Source organism: Rattus rattus, chromosome 2 (assembly GCF_011064425.1).
Source record: "Rattus rattus isolate New Zealand chromosome 2, Rrattus_CSIRO_v1, whole genome shotgun sequence".
In the NCBI taxonomy this organism is placed as follows: Eukaryota; Metazoa; Chordata; class Mammalia; order Rodentia; family Muridae; genus Rattus; species Rattus rattus.
In genome coordinates, this window is record NC_046155.1 from 170818802 (window position 1) to 170836589 (window position 17788).

The 17788-nt window shown below is 52.2% G+C and overlaps 1 protein-coding gene across 1 annotated transcript; it reads left to right on the top strand.

Moving 5' to 3' along the window:
* Positions 1-280: 280 nt before the first annotated feature.
* Positions 281-15653, top strand: Cblc (Cbl proto-oncogene C). Its single transcript, XM_032894276.1, has 10 exons — positions 281-690; positions 3713-3859; positions 3993-4149; positions 4408-4529; positions 6104-6241; positions 7914-8001; positions 10217-10348; positions 10934-11095; positions 11456-11533; positions 15543-15653. Exons 1-10 carry the CDS (start codon positions 338-340, stop codon positions 15651-15653), a joined length of 1488 nt encoding a protein of 495 aa, XP_032750167.1. The 5' UTR covers positions 281-337.
* Positions 15654-17788: the final 2135 nt, after the last annotated feature.

Below are 17788 nucleotides of genomic sequence, written 5' to 3' on the forward strand. Positions count from 1 at the left end.
AAAGACTGGCATCTTCAGCCACAATTCAGGAAAGAGTGCCTTGCTCCTCCCTGCAGAGTGTGGAGAGCCAAGCACCCAGCACCCTCACCTCTACCAGTCACCTCTTTCCTCAACACCAATAAATCTGGATTCCAGTCCTCCTCCCTCAGACCCAGGGGTCCAGCTTCAGCCCTCTCCCCTCAGGCTCTCTAGCCTGGCCCATTTAGGGTTGCAGCCACCTGCAGTCCCCTCCCGGTCCTCCAGAACCCGCCCCCTTGCTCCCCTTTGGTCCCGCCCCAACCTGGAGCCTTTCCCCGCCACACCCCTCCGTCCCAGTCCCAGGCCACCCGAGTGACCCATGGCTGCGGCGACAGCCCCGCAAGGGTGGCAGTGGGGAGAGCCACGCGCGCTTGGCCGGGCAGTAAAGTTGCTCCAGCGCCTGGAAGAGCAATGCAGTGATCTCAGGCTGTTCGTGGGGCCCCCGTCGCTACGGGACCTGCTACCCCGCACCGCACAGCTACTTCGAGAGGTGGCAAAAGCCCGGAGCGATAAGACCAGGGGAGACCCCGAGGGTCCCGGTGGCGCCGGTGATTTTCTGGTCATCTACCTGACCAACCTGGAGGCCAAAGGCAGGCAGGTGGCCGAGCTCCTGCCACACCGCGGCAAAAAGGACGCGAACCAGGATGTTTTCCGGGAGGGCTCCAGATTCAGGTGAGTGCTAACCTACCTCAGAGACAAGTCACAAACTAGTGATTTCCGGAGTGTGCCACCTGTTCCCTCAGACCCGGGAGTCCAGGCTCCAGCCTCCTCCCTCAGACCCAGGGGTCCAGGCTCCAACCCTCCTCAATCAGACCCAAGAGTCAAGACCTTTCTTCCATCAGACCTAAGGGTACAGGTCCAACCCTCTTCCCCATGTTCCCCTCCGTTAAGCACCCCTGCCACCAGATCCCCTTTCTTCCTTTTGTGGATCAACTTGCATCTGGGGTCCAGGCATGTCTCTCCCCTAGAGGCCTTAGACACACACGGCCTTGTGAATGTAGGGAGCGCAGACTTCCTGTTGGGGAGGCAAGATGAGTGGACCCACCTGTCGAGCCTGAGAAACAGGCCAGCTCCCGCCCCTACCCCCATCCCCACCCGCCTGGGTTCTGTCAAGGACTTCAGTTCCAAGGACCTTGGACTTGCCTGCCCTCTCACCTGAGGGACAGCTGCACAGGCGAACTGGATCTGGACCCCAGAGCAAGGTCTAAACTGGTGATTTGAACCTGACTCCCTAGCCTTAGTCGTGGCTTGCCTGCTTATGATGAAATATAACAAACTATAAATACTATATGTATACTATATGCGTGTATATACATTTGTATATATGTGTGTGTATATGTATATGTGTACATGAATATATATAAAGAAAATGCAAATCTCTTCTTCTTCCTTCCTTTCTTTCTTGTTGTAGTTCCAGCTGATCTTTAAACTCACTATGTAGACCAGGCTGGCTTCAAACTCACAGAGATCCACCTCCCTCTGCCTCCTGAGTGCTGGGGTCAAAGGGCTCAGCCCCCACAATCAGCCCAGAGTAATAAACTCGTTCTTCTGCTTGGTTGGCTGATTGGTTGGTTGTTTGTAGCTGGGGTTTCTCTGTGTAGCCCTGGTTGTCCTGGAATTCTCTCTGTAGACCAGGCTGGCCCAGAACTCACATAGATCCTCCTGCCTCTGCCTCTCGAGTGCTGGTATTAAAGGCGTGCACCACCACTGCTCAGCTACACGGAATTAGCTTTCACTCTGTGTGTGAGGACACAGATCACGGTCAGAAGACAGGTTGCCAGTGTCTTTAACAGCCCAACCAACTCTAGCCACAATTTTTACGATTTTTCTTGCTTTCTTTCAGCCTGCCTTGTTGCAGTCTGGTGTTTATTCCACAACCAAAGCACCTGCTGGAGAGATGGCTTTGGGTAGCGGTTCTCAACCTGGCGATCCAACCACCTTTCCACAGGGTTCCCTAAGACCATCGGAAAACACAGGCATTAACATTAGGACTCAAAACAAGAACAAACAGTTATGAGGTAGCAAGGAAAATATTTTTATGGTTGGGGGGTCACCAGAACATGCAGAACTGTATTAAAGGGTCTCAGCGTTAGGAAGATTGAGAACTACTGGCTTAGAGGTAGAGTGTGTACTGTTCTAGCGAGGACCCAAGTTCCCAGCACAGAGGATGGGTGGCTCACAATCATCTGTAACTCCAGCTCCAAGGACCTGACCCCTCTTCTGACCTCCTCAGGAACCCACACTCATGTGCACATATCTATACACACACATACGCAACACACACACATATGCACGTGCATGCATACATACACACACATAATTAAAAACAAAAGTGAATCTTTAAAAAAAAAAAACAAAAAAAAAAAAACAGGCCAAGTGGTGGCGCATGCCTTTAGTCCTGGCACCCGGGAGGTACAGGCAGTGGGCAGGTGGATCTCTGAGTTCTCTGCTGTACAGACTGAATTCCGGGACAGTCAGAGCTACAAGAGAAACCCTGTCTCCAAAAACCAAACAAACAAAAGTACCAGTTTGTTACTCTAGGCTGATTGTGATGCCAGAGCCCTTTGACCTCAGTACTCAGGAGGCAGAGGCAGGCAGATTTCTGTTAGTTTGAGGCCAGACTGAGTTTGATCCTGGAGAGAGAGAGAGAGAGAGAGAGAGAGAGAGAGAGAGAGAGAGAGAGAGAGACCTTGTAGTCTGAACCAGCCAGAGTTGCTGATGGCAAACTCATTGAGCTATACAGCTCTGCATTCTGGGAAGTGAGGTTGCTAAGAAACTGTCACAAGCCCTACAGACCTGGCCACGGAAGCTATTAGTATAAATGAGAAATATAATAAAATCAGCATGAACCAACTGCTAACCCAATATGCTATGCAGATTTCCTTTGATTTTGAAAATGCTGGGGATGGAACCCAGGACCCTGAGCATGGTAGGCAGGTCTCTACCACTGAGCCACGCCCCCAGCCCCTCACTGGGGGATTCTAGGCAGGGGCTCTACCACTGAGCCACGCCCCCAGCCCCTCACTGGGGGATTCTAGGTAGGGACTCTACCACTGAGCCACACTCCTAGCCCCTCACTGGGGGATTCTAGGCAGGGGCTCTACCACTGGGCCACACCCCCAGTCCTTCAGTATAGGATTCTAGGCAAGGACTTTACTACTGAACCTTGCCCTGAGCTGTGTTCTCTCTATGCTCATAAGGTGTGGTCAAGGCCCTCATTGTTGTTGAGTGATTCAGGAGCTAAACTCCCATGTTTATTTCCACTTCACAGGTGAGAAACTGAGGAGACTTGGGGAAAACATTCGTTAATGATTTTCCAATACTTTCATAGCTGTTAAGTGTCCGAAAACCCGTTATCGCCTTCTATATCCTGATCTCAAACTCAGGGCAGCCAACACACTCACTTGTGTGGAAAGCAGTTCTGGGCATTCGCTGACCGCCAATGGCAGATGGTTATTTCCCGCCATATCAGTAGGCGAAACTCCTCCAGCCATAGCGGGCTGTGGACCTGTGCTGTGCTTGAATCTTAGCTTCCACAGTTCCTTCATCGATGAGGAAACGGAGGTGCAAAGAGAGACCTCCGAACTGAGATGGGCTGTTTTGTTGCATTGATTCAGTAGAGGAAATCTGGAGACCTTGAACCTGTAGGGACTCTCCCTGCATCCGCTGTGATGCTCATAGCTTTTTTCTGCAGGCGACAACTAGCCAAGCTGGCCCTCATCTTCAGTCACATGCACGCGGAGTTGAGCGCACTCTTCCCTGAGGGCAAGTACTGTGGGCACCTGTACCAGCTCACCAAGGGCTCTGCCAACACCTTCTGGAGGGAGAATTGTGGAGTTCGGTGAGTGAACCTTCACCAAGGGAAGGTGGGCTCCACGTCCCTTAACTGCCCTGCCCAAGGACCGGAAGTGAGGACGAGAGCTGCTGCTTCCTGGGGCTTCCTGTTATCTGTAACCACGCCCCTTCTTATCCAGGTGCGTGCTTCCCTGGGCTGAGTTCCAGTCCCTCCTGTGCTCCTGCCACCCTGTGGAACCAGGCCCCATCATGCAGGCCTTGCGGTCCACCTTGGACCTCACCTGCAGCGGCCACGTGTCTGTCTTTGAGTTCGACATCTTCACCAGGCTCTTCCAGGTCAGGGAAGGTCAAGGCTGAGCACTAGACCTAGAACCCTGGGTCTGAGGGAGGAGATAGAGACTGGGCACACTGGCTCTAAGGAAGGCCGGGTCTGGACCACTGAGTCTTGGGGAAGAAAGGGTATATGGTTTCCGGTGTGTTTAGACAGTGTTCAGGGCCACCATGGATGAGAGTAGGGTGGTGGATTCTTGAACCTTGGTCCTAGGGCATAGGCTACTTCCTTGGTCCCTTAGTGATCATCTCTGTCCCTCCCAGCCGTGGCCCACTTTACTGAAGAATTGGCAACTCCTGGCTGTCAACCATCCTGGCTACATGGCCTTCCTCACCTACGATGAGGTCCAAACACGTCTGCAGGCCTACAGGGACAAACCGGGCAGGTGAGCTAAGCAGGGCTCCATGGATCAGGTAGTCTAGTCCCGGCTAGTGGCGGGAGGTGGAGGGTGGGAAAGGGGAGTGTTTGGGGGAATGGGGAGGGTGTGGGGGTGGAGGGATCCCTCAACTTCTGAGAGGCCAAGAATTGAGGTTCCTGGGAACCCAGAGGTCAGGAGCTCTACACCTGGAGGCTGATGATGTTTTCCTATAATTCCAGCACTTGGGATATGGAGGCAGGAAGATGAAAAGTTCAAGGCCAGCCTGGGCTACCTGAGTCATTGTCACACACACAAAAAAAAAATACTCTGAGTTGTGATGCCCAGTACCCCGCCTCCTCTCCTGTAGCCTCCAGGGTCATCCCACAGCCCAACAACTAAAGAAACTCGACCAAGGAGTTCTGAAGGCCCTACCTGAGATACGGCCCCATCTTGACAAGTTAGAGGCTATGCTGTAAACCTGTTAAACGGTTTTGGTTTTGAGACAGGGCTTGCTTCACTTAGACCGGGCTAGCCTCAAAGTTGCCATGTAGCTAAGGATGACCCTTGAAATCCTGATCATCCTCCCCTCACACCCCTGAGTGCTGGGGGTCACAGATGTCACCACTGCACTCAGGGGTTTGCCAAGTTCTATTTATTTGCTTCTGCCCTGTTTGGGGACAGGGTTTCTCAGTGTAGCCCTGGCTGTCCTGGAACTCGCTCTGTAGACCAGGCTGGGCTCTAACTCAGAGATCTGCCTGCCTCCCAAGGGCTGGGATTAAAGAGCTCTCCTTAGGCTAAGGATACGCTGAGCGTCCACAGGTTAAGCCTTCCCACCTCTGGAAGACAAGGATAATATAGCAGCTACTCTCGCCTTTTTTATTTCATGTATATGAGTACGCTGTAGCTGTCTTCAGACTCACCAGAAGAGGGTATCAAATCCCAGTACAGATGGTTGTGAGCCACCATGTGGTTGCTGGGATTCGAACTTAGGACCTCTGGAAGAGCAATCATTGCTCTTAACCACTGAGCCATCTCTCCAGTCCTAGCAGCTACCCTCTAGAGACCCCATTCTCTTCAGGCTGGGGGAGGGAAGGGGAAGACAAAGGGGAGGGTCTCTCTCAGTCTGTCTGTCTCTATCTCTGTCCATATCTCTGTCTATCTCATATCAGACATGCTGTTCAGTGGCAGCATCCTTGTCTAGATGGGATGCTATAGGTATCTCGTAGCTCAGGCTAGCCTTCACTCAGCTGTATAGGGGGAAGGAAGGGGAAATTTTAAAATGGAAATAAAGAACCAGAGTGTGGGATTCGGGCGCAGGTCCAAGCTTTCAAGCCCTTTCATCGGAGGGTCAGTGTTTGAGTGTAACTTGCTTCCGTTTCTTCCTGTGTCGGCCTTGTTCTCAGATGTGACCCATCCCTATGGTGAGCACTGTTATCTAAAGCTCTAGCCATATACCCACCCTTTCAGTCGGCAACTGTGAATGAGGAGCAAGGCTCCCCCTTCCAAAAAGTCTGAGAAGATGAGAATGAAGACGGAGACACCCAGGTGTCCCAACAAGGGACAGCAGCGATCACTGTCCATCCACATCTGTCTTTCCACAGCTATATCTTCCGGCCCAGCTGTACCCGCCTAGGGCAGTGGGCCATTGGGTACGTGAGCTCCGATGGAAGCATCCTACAGACCATTCCTCTCAACAAGCCTCTGCTCCAGGTGCTCCTGAAAGGACAAAAGGACGGCATGTGAGTCCCCAGCCTGATAGGAAAAGGGTGTCAGCAAAATCCACTTGGAGAGATTTAGCACGCTTCGTGCATTTATTTGGCTTAAGGTACCGCAGCGTAGACACAGCCAGCACCAAGCTGCAATGCCACAAGCTCCCAGCAGGGGGCGGCAGGGATCTCATGGCTGGGGAATGTCTGCAGCCAACGCTGCGGGCTACAAAGTGCAGGATTCCTTCCTCAGACTGGGCTTCAAAGCCTGTGCTTCTAGTGGCCATATCCTGCTCTAGGGTCTCGATTGGCAGGGCAGGGGCGGGGAAACAGTCAAACTAGCGGTTTTCCACCTGTAACCTCAGCTGCCTCCGGCGGTTTCCTGAGGGAAGTTGCCGGCGGTGGGGAGGGGAGGGGCCGGCTGCCCTCCAGGGTTCTCTCTCACCCGGATCTTTTGTGGTTTGCTCAACTGAGGATGCTTCCTAGCTAGGCAAGACGCTGCCAATGAGCTGCAGGGCTGGCGTGAGATAGAGACAGAGAGGAGAGAGACAGATGGGCAGACCTGTTGCTTCTCATTGTTCTCAGGGCTTCTGTTCTATAAAATGGCAAAAGCCTTGAGTCATTACATACAAAACCGTAACTCTCAAGGAACAGGCAACCTTGTGGCACCTTCATGGCCGACACATCCCTTTCTATAGGCTATTTATTGTACTAGAACTTGTTTAGTCTCTTGTTCTTTGTTTTGAAAATGTATTGGTCTTGAGCAGGAGTGAGATATGAGCGTGTGTGTGTGTGTGTATGTGTGTGTGTGTGTGTGTGTGTGTGTGTGTGTAAGTATTCAAGATACAGGAGGATCCTGAGATCTGCATTCTAAGCTACACACTGTGAGATTCTTGTTCGGCGAGAAAAAGAAAAAATGTACAGATTATACCATCATACTGGGGGTGGGGCATAGCTCAGTGCTAGAGCCCCTGCCTAAAATCTCCCAATGAGAGGCTGGGGGCGTGGCTCAGTGGTAGAGCCTCAGCCTAGAATCCCCCAGTGAGAGGCTGGGGGGCGTGGCTCAGTGGTAGAGCCTCAGCCTAGAATCCTCCAGTGAGAGGCTGGGGAGCGTGGCTCGGTGGTAGAGCCCCTGCCTAGAATCCCCAGTGAGGGGCTGGGGGGCGTGGCTCAGTGGTAGAGCCTCAGCCTAGAATCCTCCAGTGAGAGGCTGGGGAGCGTGGCTCGGTGGTAGAGCCCCTGCCTAGAATCCCCCAGGGAGGAGTTGGGGGCGTGGCTCAGTGGTAGAGCCCCTGCCTAGAATGCTCCAGGCTAGGACAACACTACAAAATAGCAGTAATAATCATCCTAATAACAACCTTCCAGGTTTGACTCTGAAGAACATGGAATCCTGGAAGGACAGAGGTCTAGATACCTTTCTTGATTCTCTGGCTGGAGGCCACAGTTCATTGCAGCTTCTCTAAGATGATCAAGTGGACAGTTGTGTCCCAGGGATTAGAGAGTACACTTGCTCTGGGAAGTCCCAATGTGGGCTTGTGGCAGGATTAATACACGTGTGTGTACGCACACACGCATGCACTTACACACGCATATTCACATGCATGCATGCATGGACATATGTACTCATGCACACACATCAGGTAGATGAGGTAGGCAGGTCCTTGTGAGTCCAGCTCCTCAGAGGCCAACTCTACTCTTCCCTCAGCTTCCTCTACCCTGATGGAAAGAACCACAACCCAGATTTGACTGAGCTCTGCCGTGCAGAACTGAACCAGTGCATCCAAGTGTCACAGGTAAGTTCCACACTCGAGCCTGCTAGCCAGCTACTCACCCCAGAGACCTGGGCATGTGGTGCTGGCTTGGAGCCATGTAAACTTGAGCCAACCCTGGCTTCTCTGAAGCTCTCTGAGTTCCTCCACTGGGAACTACAGCCTCTGCAGCCTCCTCTCCAGGGTTTTTTCTTGGATGTGGAAAAAAGAAAAGAGCGTCTGAGATCATCAAAATAGCTAATGCATTAGAGTGTTTATCACTCTGAGTCTGAGCAGACACCCGCACCAGAAGAACCGAGATGTTTTCTTTCTGTTTTTAGGATGGAACCCAGGAACTTGTACATGCTACACTAGAGCTCTACCACTGAGCCATGCCCCCAGCCCCTCACTGGGGGATTCTAGGCAGGGGCTCTACCACTGAGCCACGACCCCCAGCCCCTCACTGGGGGATTCTAGGCAGGGGCTCTACCACTGAGCCACGCCCCCAGCCCCTCACTGGGGGATTCTAGGCAGGGCCTCTACCACTGAGCCACTCCCCCAGCCCCTCACTGGGGGATTCTAGGCAGGGGCTCTACCACTGAGCCACGCCCCCAGCCCCTCACTGGGGGATTCTAGGCAGGGGCTCTACCACTGAGCCACGACCCCCAGCCCCTCACTGGGGGATTCTAGGCAGGGGCTGTACCACTGGGCCATGCCCCATGTTTTTTAAATAAGGAAATAGCTTTATTGACAAGACTGCAAAGAGCTGGGCAGTAACAGGAGTACTGACTATAGGCACTGAGGCCAAGCCTGATGACATCACTTCAGTTCCCAGAACTCCCAGGATGGGAGGAGAGAACTGAGTCATCCTCCGTCCTCCATATGGCACCATGGCACACATGTACACAGAGCACTACCGACATTTAGCCTTAGTTCTTGTGGGATTTCCCCTGCGGTGGTGGTGGTGGTGGTGGTGGTGGTGGTGGTGGTGGTGGTGGTGGTGGTGATGGTGGTGGTGGTGGTGGTGGTGATGGTGGTGGTGATGGTGGTGGTGGTGATGGTGGTGGTGGTGATGGTGGTGGTGGTGATGGTGGTGGTGGTGGTTATTATTATTTCAAGACAAGATCTCTCTTTATAGCTTTGGCTGTTCTGGAATTTGTTAGTTAGTGGTCTACCTGGCTGGCCTCGAACTCATAAAATCCACCTGCTGCTACCTCCTAGCTTCTGGTATCAAAGATATGCACCTCAATGCCTGGCCCTTGAGGTATTGGTACAAGGACCTTCTGTGTAGCTGAGCCTGGAGCTCCCAATCTTCCTGCCTCAGCCTCTGGAGGAGTTACAGGCATTTGACTCCATGAAATTTTTTTTAGCCTAAGTACATCGTATTCTATATTTAAGATATATATGCATATATATATATATATTATACATACAGACAGATTTTGTGCATGTAGCCCTGGCTATCCTGGAGCTTGCTCTGTAGACCAGGCTAGCCCTGAACTCACCGAGATCCACCTCCCTCAGCCTCCAGAGTGCTGGGATTAAAGTCATGTGCTACCACTGTCCAACTTTATATAGCTTTTAAAATATATTTTAATTATTATCTAAAAAATTATTTCATGTGCATGAGCATTTGCTTATGTGTATGTGCCCCTTCTGTGTGTAGTGTCCACAGAAGCCAGAAGAGGGTGTCGGATCCCCAGGAACTTGTGTAAAACTAAATGGCTAAAAAGCACCAGCACTCCCAAGTGACGAGGGATCCAGAAAACAAGTCTCTGGTCCAGGGTTGAAGACATGCTTGGCCTGGTGGGGACCTGTGGCTAAGGCCCGCCTCTGGGATGCATAGTAAGATCCTGTGGCCAGGAAAGATACAGAAATGCGGGTGCCTATGAGAGTCTTAGGTGCAGTGGTCTTCAACCTGGGTCGGTTTTCCGTGAAGGGTTGTGTTTTGATGCCTACGTAGGGGTTTGGTTTGGAGACAAGGTTTTATGAGCCCCAGGCTGGCCTCCAGGTTCCTATGTAACTGAAGGGGACCCTCCCAAATGTCCTTTGCTCCCCCAGCCCATGCTAAGATTGCAGACCTGTGCAGCACATCCAGGTTATGAGGGGCTGGAACCCAAGGCTTCCTGAGCATCAGGCGAACCCTCTAACAACCGTGCTAAACCCCAGCCCCAGTCTGGGACTTGGGGAAGTATGCAGGTTGGCACAGATTTGGAGAACCATCCTTCCCAGCCCCACCCCCTCTCCATTTTTCTCCCAGGAACAACTGCAGCTCTACCAAGCCATGAACTCCACCTTTGAGCTGTGCAAGATCTGCGCAGAGAGGGACAAGGACGTGAGAATTGAGCCCTGTGGGCATCTTCTCTGCAGCTGCTGCTTGACTGCCTGGCAGGTGGGGCTGCCATCTGCCCTCTGCCCCGCCCCCACTTCCCCATCCCTACCCTAAAAGCCCCATCTGGATCTCCCAGGGGCCTCATTGAGCCTGTGAGGAGACACAGTTCCAAAGAGAACAGAGATCTGGTCAGGCTACTCAGGGCCCCAGCTCTGCCCTGCTGCTCTGTAGCCACCTCAGGCCAAGTCCACCCTCCACTTCTCCCTGAGCTTCTACTTTAGAAAGGGCTCCTTTTCTCCCTTGCAACAGGTTGTGTGGAGTCAATAGCTTCCCTTACTGGACCTTGACCTCAAAGAATAGACTTTAAGATACCTTCATCCGTGGTACAGTGTGGGGCCAGTTCCACAGAGCCTACAGCAAAGGCCTCAGCAGCTCTGCTATAGGCTAGGCCCCGGTCTGTAGGTCCCTTCTGGATTCAGAGAATACCAGTTCCCAACCTGCTACCAGCCTTCCTCTCCCTGCCTCCCATCCCAGAGCTTGTCTCTCCCCTGCCGTCCCCCCAATGCCCCTTGTTGGGGGTCATTTGAAGTCAGAAGGAACGCAGGAGACCATAGGGTGAGTGACATTTTTCTTCTTTAACCCCAGCACTCAGACAGCCAGACCTGTCCCTTCTGCCGCTGTGAGATCAAAGGCCGAGAGGCCGTGAGTATCTGTCAGGCACAGGAGAGGTCAATGGAGGTCAGGACTGCTGCAGGTGACTCAGGAGACAACTGTCACCAGGAAGCTGCCGAGTGGAAACTGGAACCGGTGAGCAGAGATAGGCAGGACCTAGATTACCTCTGTTCCCAGGGTCTGAGGGAGGAGGGCTGATACTGGAGTCCTGGATCTGAGGGAGGAGGCAAGAATCTCTACATCTGGGTCTGAGGGAGGGGGGCTGGCACCTGGACTCTGGTTGTGAGGGAGGATGGTCTAGAACAGGATACTTAGATGCTAACATTCCTGACTTTGTGCCTGGTTGCTCTGGCTTTCCCTGGCTGTCTGGTCTGAGGGAGAGCCCCTGAATCTGTTGTCTGTAGAGTCTGCCCAGCGCCTCCTGCTGGCCCCCAGTAAAAGCACATGTAGGTGTGAGGAAGATAGACCATAATCTGCCTCCTCTGTCTCCTTTAGGTGACTCCTTCTGCTCCCCCACTGCCCCCTGAAGATCCATGCCCTCAGAGACCCCAAGACAAAGGCTGGCTGACACTGGTGAGTGAGGTCTGAGTTGGGTGACTGGGGTCTCACTTCACCCTAGTGTGGCCACACGGGGGTGTGGGGGTCACAGGAATGGACTCATACTCAGCACCAAGGTTAAGATGCCCTTCCCACTTTCTCTTTTTTGGGGAGTGGGTCTCTGTGTAGCCCAGACTATCCTGGAACTTACTCTGTAGACCAGGCTGGCCTTGAACTCAGAGATCCCCCTGCCTCTGCCTCCCAAGTGCTGGGATTAAAGGCACAAGCCACCACACACAAAAATTTAAAAATTTTTAATTTTTTTTCTTTTTTCTTTTTTTTTTTCGGAGCTGGGGACCGAACCCCGGGCCTTAAATCCCCAACCCCAAAATTTTTAATTTTTAAAAATATTTTGTGTCGACGAGTGCTTGGCCTGCATGCATTTCTGTGCACCGTGAACACGTAGTACCCACAGAGGCCAGAAGAGAAGGACAGACCCGGAACTGGAGCTATAGTTACAGATGGCTGTGAGCTGCCATGTGGGAGCTGAGAATTGAACCTGGGTCCTGCGTAAGAGCAGCAGTGCTCTTAACCGCTGAGCCATCCCTCCAGCCCTCCTGTCTTCTTCTCTTCCCCCTCTACTTCCTCTTCTCCCTTATGCCCCTCCCACTTCTCTCTCCTCTCCCACCTCAGTCCTCTTTCCTCTATTCCGTTCCTTCTCTCTGTTCCTCCTCCCCCTCCTTCCCCTCCCTCCTCCCCGTTCCCCTTCTTTTGAAGGCAGGTTCTTAGTATGACCTCCAGGCTGGCTTAAACGTTCCATCCTCCTGCCTCAGCCTCCTGAGTCTTGGGATGAACAGCGTTCCTCAGCCCAGCTCCCCCAGGCTCACTCCTTAAATGAGCCTCTGTCTTGCATTGCCTTCCCACCCCTGGGCCTGCAGAGACCCTCCCTACAGGGAAGGCAGCGGCCCGGGTCATCTAGCTGAGCACACACGGGCTGCGATCAATACCCAGCTGTCTTCAAACAGCTCAGGAAATCCGGGAACATTACTCTACCACTGCAAGGAGAGAGCCAGCAGGAAGGGGGGCCAGAGCACCCGGGGAGGGAGCTAAAAACAGATCTGGACCCATGGCCAAAGGCAAATGGAAACCTTAGGAGGCACTCAGCTGGCTCCCGGAGGACACGGAGGGGCCACAGCCAGGACGACAGCCTGACGGTCACCTCCAGCCACATGGGTGCCCCTTGGCCGGGGCCGCGCCCTCCGCCTGGCATGAGACGTCCCCTGCCCTCTACACATTCCTGGGCACTCCTACTCCTTCCTTCTCCTAAACACATCAAGGAAGAGAAGGCCTTGGGCAAACCCCTTACTGGAAAGGTACTGTACTTTTGAGAGCAGTTCCAAAGTTCTTGGCATTGCTATATCCTCCACACACCCCGTCATTTTCATCGTTGTCATCGTCGTCGTCATCAGATTTATTTAGTTTTAGGCAGGGTATGGTGGCACAGGTCTCTAATCCCAACACTTGGAAGGCAGATACAGGCAGATTTCTGTGAGTTTGAGATCAACCTGGTCTACTGAGTAAGTTCCAGTACACCCGGGGCTACACAGAGAGACCCTGTCTCAAACAAAGATGTATTTATTTTAGTGTCTTGTCTGCCTCTGTGTCTGTGTGTTTGCATGTCTGGTGCCCGGGGAAGTCAGAAGAGGACATTGGATCCCCTAGAACTGGAGTTACAGACAGTTGTTAAGGCACAGTGTGGTTATGGTTGCTGGGAACTGAACCCCAGTTCTCTGCACGAGCGGCCAGTGCTTTTAACCACTGGGCCATCATTCCAGCCCCATTATTTAATTTTGTAATATTCCAGGGTCTCACTATGTATCCCCGCCTGGAACGTGCTCTGTGGACCAGGATGGTTTAGAACTCACAGACATCCTCCTGCCTGTGTCTTCCGCATGCTGGGATTAAAGGCATGTACCACCACGTTTGGCCTCTTTCATTTATGTGTATGTGTGTAGGCCCGATGCATGTTGGATTTTACGTGCACAAAGGTGTGTGCAGTGTCTACAAAGGCCAGAAGAGGGCAGCAGATACCCTGGAACTGGAGTCACAGATGATTGTGAGCCGCCATGCCATGCCGTATGGAGAGCTAAATCTCGCTCTAAGTCACTGGGCCATCTCTCCACCACCCCTCCCATCTTTATTTTGAGGTTCTAAGATTGCACCCAGAGACTCGTATATATCTCCAGGTATCTATTGCCACTGAACCATGCCCAAAGCCCCTCCCTCCCTCTTAAAAGGGGGCCATGGCTTCTTCACATATGCCATTATTGCACAGGCGATGGATTTAGAACTGGGAACCAGATCCCAGGCTGCAGGTTGTGAGCCTTTGAGCCACCTGTTCTGTGGTTTGTGCAGTACCTGTCCCCACCACAGGCCCTGGGTGAGATGGTCTGCATTCAAGGTGATAGCTATAGAAATGGAGCTTGGTGTACAGTCTTTGCCTGTGTGCTTTGCCGACAGGACCTTGCTACAGAAAGCCAGGGGCTGGATCTGAACTCCAGATGCTCTTGTCTCAGTTTTTCCCAATCCTGATTTTTTTTTTCCCCTGGAGCTGGGGACCAAACCCAGGGCCTTGCGCTTGCTAGGCAAGTGCTCTACCACTGAGCTAAATCCCCAACCCCCCTGATTTTTTTTTTCCTTCTTTAGTTGTTTGGTTGGTTTCTGTTGTTGTTTTTTTTCTGAGACAGCCCTGTGTAGCCCTGGCTGTCCTGGAACTCACTCTGTAGACCAGGCTGGGCACAAACTTTGAAATCCACCTGCCTCTGCCTCCCAAGTGCTGGGATTGAAGGTGTGCTCCACCACTGCTCAGCCTGCTTGTTTGTTTTTCAAATTTATGAATGTATTTGTTTGCACGAATGTCATGCACCACATGTGTGGAGTGCCCACACAGGCCAGAAGGGGGCATCAGATCCTCCGGAACGGTGAGTGCCCGGAATCGAACCTAGGTCCTTGGGGAAAAAACAACCATTGCTCTTAACCCCTGAGCCTCTCTCCAACCCTGGAATTTTTGTTATTGGTGGTGGTGTTTTTGCTTTAATGGTTTTCGTGGGGAGAGGGTATTTTGAGACAGGGTCTCTTATAGCCGTGGCTGCATGGGGTGACTGTATAGCAAAGACTGACCTTGCATTCCTAATCCTCCTTGCCTCTACTCCAGGGATTTGAAGTGTACAGCACCACAGGCAGCTCACCTGGGAGACATCTCTTTTCATTTAAAATTTACTATTACTGTGCGTATGCTTGAGGCAGGTTTGAGGGCAGCCCTCAGTACTGAACGGAGTCCAGAGGGCAACTTTCAGGAGTTGATTCTCTCTCCACCTCGGGTTCTGAGAGCTAACCCCAGGTCACCAGGCTGGACAAATACGCTTTACCGCTAAGGTGCCTCGGCAGCCCAATCTGGGACGTTTCCTCCATACAGAAGAAAGGGTCTGAGCTTTTTTTATAATGGGTTGGTTTGGGTTTTGGGTTGGTTGGTTGGTTTTGAGACAAGGTTTCTCTGTGTAGCCCTGGCTGTCCTGGAACTCACTGTGTAGACCAGGCTAGCCTCAAACTCTGATCCGCTTGCCTCTGCCTCCTGAGGACTGGGATAAAAGGTGTGAGCTGGGGTTGGGGATTTAGCTCAGTGGTAGAGCGCTTGCCTAGCAAGCACAAGGTCCTGGGTTCAGTCCCCAGCTCTGAAAAATAGAAAAGAAAAAAAAAAAAAAAGGTGTGAGCTACCACTACCCGGCTTTCTTTTGTTTACATTTAATTTTTATTCTTAATTGTCTGTGTGTGTGTGTGTGTGTGTGTGTGTACACGTGTGTGCACACTCACACTCCTTTCTCAGCACATTTCTGGAGGTCAGAAGACAGCTCACAGGACTAAGTTCTCTCCTTCCACCTCGTGGGCCCTGGAGATGGAACTCAGGTCGTGAGGTTTGCAGCACGCGCCTTTATACCCTGAACTGTCTCACTGGCCCGTGACACATTCCCCAATCCTTTGCTTTCAGGCTCCGTTCGCCCTGCCCAGACTCCGACCTCCACTTCCTCTCCCCAAAGTGGCGTCCGTTCTGTGGGAAGTCACCTCCAGGCCCCAGGTCAGGGAGGGGGCCACAGAGTAAGTGAAGCCCTTCACGTCACTGTGAGACCTCAGGGTCTTGGGGGGAGTGGGGCAGAGGGACTCCAGTGAAACCAACACCACCTGGTGACTCTCTCCATGACAGAAGCTCCTGAAAAGGGAAAGCATCCTCCAGGTGGCCCTGCGAGACCCTCAGTTCTGCCCAAAACCCAGAGGCCAGGTGAGTCTACCTTGCTTCCTCCCGACTACTCTCTGGCCTAGATGTGACTGGATCTGACAGTTATCATCAGGGCATTCAAGATCCTATCTCAAAATAAAGGAGAGGGAGTCTAGTGGTTGGTTCTCGGTTGAGCATTTGTCTGCCTCAGAGTCTTGAGTTCGATCCTTGGCACTTTGTAAACTGAGTAGCAACAAGTGTCTGTAATCACAGCACTCGGGAGGACCAGGGTCATCCTCTGCTATATGATGAGTCCCGGGTCAGCCTGGGCTACATGAGATTTACCTTAAAAAGAAAAAATTACAACTGCATTTATGTATTTCCTTTGCGGTGGGGTGTGGCATGCGCCGCGGTGTATGCAGGTGGTTAGAGGACAGTTCCTAGGGGTACATTCTCCGCTTCCACCATGGCAATGGACTCAAGTCATTGGGTCTGCAGGCGGTTCCTGCTAAGCTGTCTTGCTGCCCTTCTGTCTTTAAACAGCAACAAATGAGGTTTGGGAGGGAGAATTCAACAGTTAAGAGTGGGCCCTGCTCTTGCCCAGGGCAGAGTTTCAGTTCCCAGCACCTAGCTGGGTTAGCTGGCTCACAATTACCTGCATCCCCAGCTCCAAGGGAGTCCATCGCCTTCTTCTGGCCTCCTCAGGCATTACACTCATGTGTGTGTGTGCGCGCGCGCGCACACACACACACACACACACACACACACACACACTAAAAATAAACTACTTTTATAAATAATCAGAGTGATGGTGGCACACTCACTTAATCCCAGCACTCAGGAGGCAGAGGCAGGTGGATCTCTATGAGTTCAAGGCCAGCCTGCTCTACAGAATGAGTTCCAGGATAGCCAGGGTTACACAGGGAAACCCTGTATCAAAAAAGCAGATAAGGGGTTGGGGATTTAGCTCAGTGGTAGAGCGCTTGCCTAGCAAGCACAAGGCCCTGGGTTCGGTCCCCAGCTCCGAAAAAAAAGAAAAGAAAAAAAAAAAAGCAGATAAATTGTAAGTAAGTGAGTAAGTGAATAAAAACTCTAACACCTTTTTCTTCCCCATGGCAGGGCACCTGGACTGGAGGAAGGGAGCCTTGGGGCTGGAAGGGGTGACAAAGCCGAAATAAATTAATCCTGATCTTTCAATCCTCCGGTGTGTGAGGGAGACCAGCAATGCCACCAGGGGGCATTTTGGCGGCTCTGGGGAAGGGTGGTCTCTGCCCTATTAACTCCGGAACCCAGGCCCCTCCACCTCGGATATTCCCACCCAGGAGCCCCTCCTCCATCAGAAATGGAGTCCTACATCGCGCTTCTCAGCTACTCATGCACCCAGCCCTGCCCACCATCCAGTCAACAGCTCTTAGGGCCAGATACCCAAACCCGAGAATCCCTCAGGGTATTTTCAGCAGTTACGGACCTCGCTTGCCTGCTTCACCCTTTCCCCTTGCCACTTCTCAAAAAAAAAATAATGTAACCACTGGTTTCAAGCAAGCTGCGGGCTCTTCTCCACCACTCTCACTGACTCTGGAGGGACTCAGGCTCCATTTATTTAGATTCAACCAGCTCATGGCTCCCACAAACCTTGTGTCTTCCGTACCCATTCTCCACTGGGCCACTTGTACATGCACCTACAGTCCAATGGAGAAGACGGGCCTCAGCTGGCCTAAGATGGGCAAGGTCACTTGGAAGGGACACCAGGAAGCCAGAGGGAGGCACCTAGCCTTAATCAGGGAAGGCTTCCAGGAAGAGGGGACATCTGAGATTCTAGAAATGAGGAGTCTGTGTCCCACGGGAACGGTGCTGGAAAGTTAGACTCACAGATAAGTACCAAATAATAACAAGTAACAAAAACCACTTCAGGAACACAAGGGAATTTAGTGAGAGGATTTTTTTGGGTCAGTCACAGATCCCAGCAGCAGCTTGGATAACTGGGATTGGAAGGCAGTGAGACTCATGGCAGCTAGCCAGCA

Coding starts and splice junctions, on each gene's coding strand:
- Cblc (XM_032894276.1), top strand. CDS start 338: ATGGCTGCGGCGACAGCCCCGCAAGGGTGGCAGTGGGGAGAGCCACGC. Junction 4,150..4,407: donor TCTTCACCAGGCTCTTCCAG/GTCAGGGAAGGT, acceptor TGTCCCTCCCAG/CCGTGGCCCACTTTACTGAA. Junction 10,349..10,933: donor GCTGCTTGACTGCCTGGCAG/GTGGGGCTGCCA, acceptor CTTTAACCCCAG/CACTCAGACAGCCAGACCTG.